The sequence below is a fragment of the Ictidomys tridecemlineatus genome, chromosome 10 (genome assembly GCF_052094955.1).
Source record: "Ictidomys tridecemlineatus isolate mIctTri1 chromosome 10, mIctTri1.hap1, whole genome shotgun sequence".
NCBI classification, from domain to species: domain Eukaryota; kingdom Metazoa; phylum Chordata; class Mammalia; order Rodentia; family Sciuridae; genus Ictidomys; species Ictidomys tridecemlineatus.
Window position 1 is genome coordinate 26,201,637 of NC_135486.1, and position 7,319 is coordinate 26,208,955.

Sequence of the window (7,319 nt, forward strand, 5' to 3'; positions counted from 1 at the left end):
ATATGATAGCTTTGGACAAAGAGGGATTTGGAGTTCAGGAGAAACATATATATTGGTGAAAACCACAGTAAGTTAAACAGGAATGATACATGAGGATATATATATATATATATATATATATATATATATATGAGGATACGTTTATTTTAATGTCATTTGATGCTCCTCTACGGACAAATAAATATCACCTATAGTCTTACTTTGATATACTTAATTTTAATGAGTACTGATTTCCACACTATTCACACATCCTATTTTTTCCCCAGAAGTAATGTGTAATCCTCCTTATATTCCAAATGGTGTTTACTCACCTGAAAGGATTAAGCACAGAACTGAGGATGAAATCAGATATGAATGTAAAAGTGGTTTTTATCCTGCAACCAGGGGAAATACTGCAAAATGTACAAATAGTGGCTGGATACCTCCTCCAAGATGTAGCTGTAAGTTTCATTTATATCTTTTCCTATTTTGTAATTCTGAATTGATTTTTTTCTCCTAAACACACACACACACACACACACACACACATACACACACACAGAGTGACAAGACCAAATAGTTGTCTATGTTTATGTACATGATATGTACCTAAAGTGAGCCTTTAAAAGCATTCTTTATTTTTCTTAGTATGAAAATCACATTTTAGTAAACTAAAAACAGTTTCTTGCAACTGAAAAAATATATGTATGTGTATAAGTGTATTTCTCTAATTAATAAAATTCTTCCAATACGTGAATAAAACATTGGGTGAAAATACTACCTTCTAACAGATAATATGTTAGTTATTAATTTCATTAAAACAAATATACCCCCCCAAACATATTTAATACCAAACATTTGTTGTCTGACAGTGTCTGTGGGTGAGGAATTGGGGAATGACTTCCCTGGGTAGTTCTGAGTCAGTTTCTTCTTGTGGTGCAGTCAGTACATTGGAGTAATAGACTGTTCTGCGGGATCAGTTTCCCACATGGTTCACTCACAGATTTTGGCAGGAGGCCTCAGCTCCTGACCACAAGGGCCTCTCTTAGGTTACCTGAATGACAGCTAACTTTCTCCAGAGCTACTGATTTGAGTGAGTAGAGGCCTGAATACCACTTAGGATCTACTCATACACTCTTGCTACTACCACATCTAGCATCCTATTGTGATTCAGCCACTTCAGTGTTTACAGCAGCATAATTCCCAAATTATGGATTCTACCCAGAAGCCCATCAATAGGTTTAGAAATGAATTAGGAAAATGTGGTACATACAATACAAAAGAGTTAACTCAGCCATAAGAGTGAAATCATGACATTTGCTGATGAATGGATGGAAATGGAGAAAATCATGCTAAATGAAATAAGCCAGACTTAGAAACTCAAAGATTGAAAGTTTTCTCTCATATGAGGAAGTTATAGTAAATTTAGGGAAAGAAGGCAGTGGGGGTGGGATCAGATATCATAAAGATATAGGGAAGATCAGTGGTAGTAGCTATTGGAGAATGAGAGGGAAGAAGGAAGAGAAAGAGGAAGATAAATGGCATGAATTTAACCAAATCATGTCATATTCATATATAAACATCCCAAAGGAAATTTCCCTTTTGCATGTGTAATAGAATAAAATTTTAGTAGAGAAGAGGAGGGAACATGAGGGAGAAGAAGGGAGGAAAAGGTTGGGTGGGGCTTGAAATAAAATTTCTTGCATATTTGATTGTGTCAAAATGAACCCAATATTTATGATGTTCTAATACAAAAGATGAGCAAAAATTCAAAGTGTATAATGCAAGTTACCATTTTGAAGAGAAGAAACTTCTTGAAAATGGTCTGCAATCAAACATAAAGTGGAAAAATTAATTGAAGTTGTAGTACATTTATTGTATGTGTGTATACATGAAGGCGATGAGGGGATTCTTTATAACATATCATGCAAGATTTCTTGAAACAGAATCATATTGCCTGGAAAAAATTAGTGCTATTTAGATATTCAAAGGACTAGGTTTTCTCTAAACAATCTCTTGAAAATGAGTAAATTTCAAGAAAATAAAAATAAAGCTGACAATAAAATAAATAACAGCATTTAAATTTGTGTTAAATTATTTAATACATAAGAATAAGTCAATAAGATATAATCCTATTATACCTCATTGAAAAAGATCTTAGCACATTAAAACATCTCATTTCCCAACTGAAACTAGAATAAAACTATTGTTTATTATAACCTTATCTATTTTGATACTAACAAATTTTTCTATTTGATTTCTCTGGTGACTGAAAAGATATCATTTGACTTCACTAACAAAGACCTCACAGAGCATAATCATCTGATTTCTTTGACTTATCTTTTCTTGAAAACCTTGTAATTATGTTAATAATAAGACAAAATTCATTACTTAAATGGTTTATTTCTGATATGTTGCTCAATAAAATAAAATATTATTTTATCTTATTTTTTATCACAAGTGAAACCTTGTGATTTTCCAGAGATAAAACATGGACGTCTATACTATGAAGAAAGATATAGACCATACTTTCCAGTACCTATAGGACAACGATATACCTATGAATGTGATAACAATTTTGTGTCTCCTTCAAAAGCATACTGGGGTTACATTTATTGCACAAAAGAAGGGTGGCTGCCAGAAGTACCATGCATCAGTAAGTAAATGTCTTTACAATGATACATGTATCTTTCAATGAGGAAAGAAAGAAGCACATAAGTATTTACAGTTAAGTCTTGCATGACAAATTAGGGCCAAGGGAAGAATTGTGTGTGCAAAAAGACCCTATTAGTTTTTGTCTTTTATAAGAAGCTCTTCATAAAAATCACATGAAAACCAAAGTTACAAGAAAACCTGTATCATTTACACATGTTTTAGCTACAAAATTAAAGATGAATTCAATGTTATTGATTTTTATTTTTTAACAAACATTTGGTATAGTAGTTTTGGGTTTTTCTTAATTGCACATTTTTCGGATGCTATACATTTTCTAAATATTATAAAGGTAATTTTTAATCCAATATTTTGTTCAAATTAATGTTTTCACTTTTTATCACTTTATGCTCCTTAGGACAATGCATTTTCAATTATGTGGAATATGGATATTACTCACGTGAAACAAGACATTTACTGCATGAGTCTGTTAAAGTTGACTGTTATTCTGGCTATAGTCTTTCAAATGGTCAAAACACAGTTACATGTACAGAGAATGGCTGGTCCCCTCCTCTCAAATGCATTCGGATTAGTAAGTAAAATGCTCTGATACCTATACTCGTGATTTTTTAAAGGCCCATCTACATTAAACTGGGGCAAAATATTTATAAAAATTTGTTTCCATGTTTCATGTAAAAGTGGAAATCAAAATTTATTGATAAGTATGTTGCAAAATAAGTGCACCTTAGTAAACAGTATTCAAGAATATAGTAAAGAATTTGAATACAGGGGCTGGGGCTGTAGCTCAGTAGTGGAGCACCTGCCTTGCGTATGTGAAGCGCTGGGTTTGATCCTAAGCACCATATAAAGATAAATAAATAAAGGTATTGTGTCCATATACAACTAGAAAATATATTTGAAAAAGAATTTGAATACAATATTTTTGGTTTAATTAAGTCATATGCATATATGTTGAAATTAATCATTTGACTCAAAATTACTATAAAATTGTTATAAATAAAAAATGAATACAATGAGAGTAAAAGATGTCAGTCAAGAAGTGATGTGGTATTTTTGCAGTATTGCCCTTTGTCTCTGAGTATTTCTGGGACATGTTACAGAAATGAGTGTTCTGGGAAATTGTACATATTTTGTTTTGGATTTTCTATAGAGCTTGTACTAATATACATTCTGGTCAATGCTGAATTCTTGCTCTACATTCTTGATAATGATTAAGTGATGTTGTATTTTAATATTTACTAGATAAATGGCAATAAAGTGGTAAAACACTGAAGTGTTGATATGTGCTTCTTTTATTAATAATTGGATTTAGCATACATTGTTATGGGCTAATGGGAAGTTCATTTAATCTGTAAGATGAGGCTTGATTTTTTTTAGATTATCTTTTTGGAAGCTTTGATGTTGGATTCTTAGTAATTCTAAATATCATTTTTTTCAATTATATGTACTACATATGTGTTCTTAATTTATGTGGCTTTTATTTTTTCTTTTATGTTTACTATGAATAATATTGTTCCTTTCACTATAAAATTAACTGTATTTTATTGCTTATGTTTTTGGGTTTTTAATAGTAATACTTCAGAATGTAAACATACTTTTTATTCTAAAAGTTATATCTTGTCTTCATTTATTAATTCATTTGCAGGTTATTTTATGCATGATAATGACATTATTTCCTTTTAAAAACAATATGGGAAAATTCAACATTTCCCCAGTAATCCAATATTGTAACTTTTCATATATCATAAAATGGATACTGACTATTTATACTGTGTATTTTATTTCACAACATTAGCAAATAATATTTTAGTAATCTCTACCTTAATCACTATAGATTCATAATAAGTATCACTATCTAATCAGGACTTTTCACCCCAATCTTCTTTGTATCAGTTCCTTTGGGAGGTGACACTTTGATCTTCTGTAAACTTTTAAATTTTGCTTACCACATACTTTTAATTACCCTGTTTAGATTTTGTTTGCAGTTCTCTTCGGTCTGCAGAATAATTTACAAATAATTCACAGCTTAATGATATTGACCTTTCCCTTTTAGAAATGAAGTATATTTCTATGTATATATTCTGTATTTCATATCTAGGTCTTTTGAAACACATTTTTGCTAATGAGAGGCTTTGAGCTTTTCTGACTTTATTCTTTGTAGGTAACAAGATTATCCATTACTTGTTTAAGCTCTAAGAATGTTCTTTTATCTTTGGAAATTTTAAATTTTACAAGGTTTATATTATTATTTTCCTTAAAATTTGTATTGAGCTTTTATTTGATGTTTTTTAACTTTCTCTTCAGAACTATATTTTGCTTAATTCTTATTTTTCTATATTTTTTCTATCTGAAGTGTTTGTTATTTGGGTTAATCTGCTTTGAACATATGACTTTTATTTCTATATCTTTTTGCTTTTTATGTTCTATGTAGATAGATTGCTTTGACTTTTTTTCTTTCAATAACTAAACTTTATTTAAAAATGTTTTAAAAACAGTATATTTAATTTCTAAGGGCTGATTTTAAAAATTATATTAGTTTGTATTTATAAATAGACTAATGGGCTTTGTTGTGACATATTCATACCTGCACATGATAGTTTAATCAGTTTCATTCCCCACTACCTCCTCTGGTCCTTCTTCCTCCCTTGCTGGTCACCTTCTTATTTTTCAATTTCTAAGGTTCACTTTTTAAAAGGACAAAATTTATTTAGGTATGAAGTGTATACAAAGAAATTCACATGAATTTAGTGTGAAGGTGAAAGACTTTGATAAATTATATAAGTATAAACATAATGAAGTTTGAGATAGTTTTAATATTTTGAGAAAGTTCTCTGGTTCTTTATCCACTGAGTCTACCCTCAATTCCATCACCATAGGTAATCAATGTTATTTCTGTCACTACAGATTAGTTTGCCTTTTGACAACTTTGTTATCAATAGATTTACACAGCATATTCATTTATATTTGGCTTTATTTTTTTCAGCAAAATGTAATTTTTTTCTGTTGTTTCTTGCATTAACAACAAACAACTAATTTTTTTCATTACCAAGTCATATATCATTATACAAGTCAAAGAGTATTTGGTTTTCAATTCCACTACTAATGAACATTTGGGGTATTTTCATGTTTTGGTAATTTTGGTTGCACTCTTTATGAACATTTGAAGAAAATCTTTGTATAGACATATTTTTACTCTTTATGTAGGATAGATTTCTAAAAGTGAAATTGCTGAGTCATATGATATGTACATGACTAAATCTGTAAGAATTTGCTACATTGATTTTCAGGATTATTGGAATATTTTATACATTCCTATTGGCCACATATAAGAGTTCCAATTTAATTGCATCTTCACTGACAAATAGGATGGCCAGTTTTAAAATTTTAGCCATATTGGCATATATGTAATGGTATGTCATTGTGCCCTCATTTTATTTTCCTGGTTGACTCTTTATGGTGAGCACTATTATATTTGCTTAGACATTATATCTTCAGGGACATTGTTATACTTTTTATTGTAAATTTAAATGTTTTCCCACTTAAATTGTGTAGGTTTTCTTATCATTCCATTGTGATAGTTCTTCATATAGTTAGGATGCAATTCCATTATCAGATATATGTCTATACATATTTTCTCATATTTTGTGGTTTATCTTCTGAGGTTCTAAGAGATTGTTTCCAGTAACATATATTCTAACTTTTGATGAATTCCAAATTAATCATTTTTGTGAGTTATTTTTTGATCTTATATAGATCATTTTTCCAATGCTAAATTTATCCCCAAATTTCCATATTTTTCCAGTAATATTTCTATATCTCATATTCATATGTTGATTGACATACTGTTATGTTTTTTATGAAATGGAATTTATTTTTATATGGATGTCATTCTTAAAAAAATAAAAATTTTAGAACTTGTGTTTTTTTAAATTGAATATGCATTTATTCACTGGTACCAAAGATATCCATATGTCCCCAAATATCCATTTTCCCCTTCTTATAACAGAATCTGCATACTTTGTCTGGGCACAAATAAAGGCTCCTTCCAATTTAGGTATATCTACACAAATAAGTTTTGAACAATACAACATAAGGGAGAGTGGTATTTGTGTTTTTTGAGCAATGAGAAACTTATATAATTGTCAAGAAATTGTTAAATGTAGGTTTTATGATTTTTAAAATATTTGTTATTTTTAGCTGTATTTGTACATAATACCTTTATTTTATTTATTTATCTGTGGTGCTGAAGATTAAACCCAGGGTCACGATTGTGCTAATGTGAGCACTCTACTGCTGAGTCACAACCCCAGCCCAGTTTTTGTGTTTTTTATAGGCTTTTTATTCCTTTATTTTTTAAATTGATGTATATATTTATTCTTATATCAATATACTCTGTCTTGTTTACTGATGTATGAGTCCTCCACCTTTGTTCTTAAGTGTAGTAGACAAACTAATGGCCTCCTTAAAGATTTCTATGTTCTCATTCTTGGAATCTGAAATGCATTACTTTAAATGGTAAAATAGACTTTAGAGATATTACTTTGATCTTGAAATATGGAGAGTATTCTGGATCATCTGCGTGAAATCACGATAATGTGTGGAAAGAGAGAAGGAGGGAGAGAAAGCAAAGAGTTATGTTACTGTGGAAAAGGGTCAGATAGAAGTTC

General features: G+C 29.9%; 1 protein-coding gene across 1 annotated transcript; it reads left to right on the top strand.

Moving 5' to 3' along the window:
* Nucleotides 1-237: 237 nt before the first annotated feature.
* LOC144367600 (complement factor H-like) lies at nt 238-3,231 on the top strand. The gene is made up of 3 exons (XM_078024667.1): nt 238-440; nt 2,441-2,635; nt 3,050-3,231. Exons 1-3 carry the CDS (start codon nt 272-274, stop codon nt 3,229-3,231), a joined length of 546 nt encoding a protein of 181 aa, XP_077880793.1. The 5' UTR covers nt 238-271.
* The last annotated feature ends 4,088 nt before the right edge of the window (nt 3,232-7,319 follow it).

Bases quoted from the DNA above. Each gene is read 5' to 3' on its own strand.
- LOC144367600 (XM_078024667.1), top strand. From the start codon at position 272: ATGTGTAATCCTCCTTATATTCCAAATGGTGTTTACTCACCTGAAAGG. The intron at 441-2,440 runs GTAAGTTTCATT...TTTTATCACAAG, and splicing joins ACCTCCTCCAAGATGTAGCT to TGAAACCTTGTGATTTTCCA. The intron at 2,636-3,049 runs GTAAGTAAATGT...TATGCTCCTTAG, and splicing joins GCCAGAAGTACCATGCATCA to GACAATGCATTTTCAATTAT.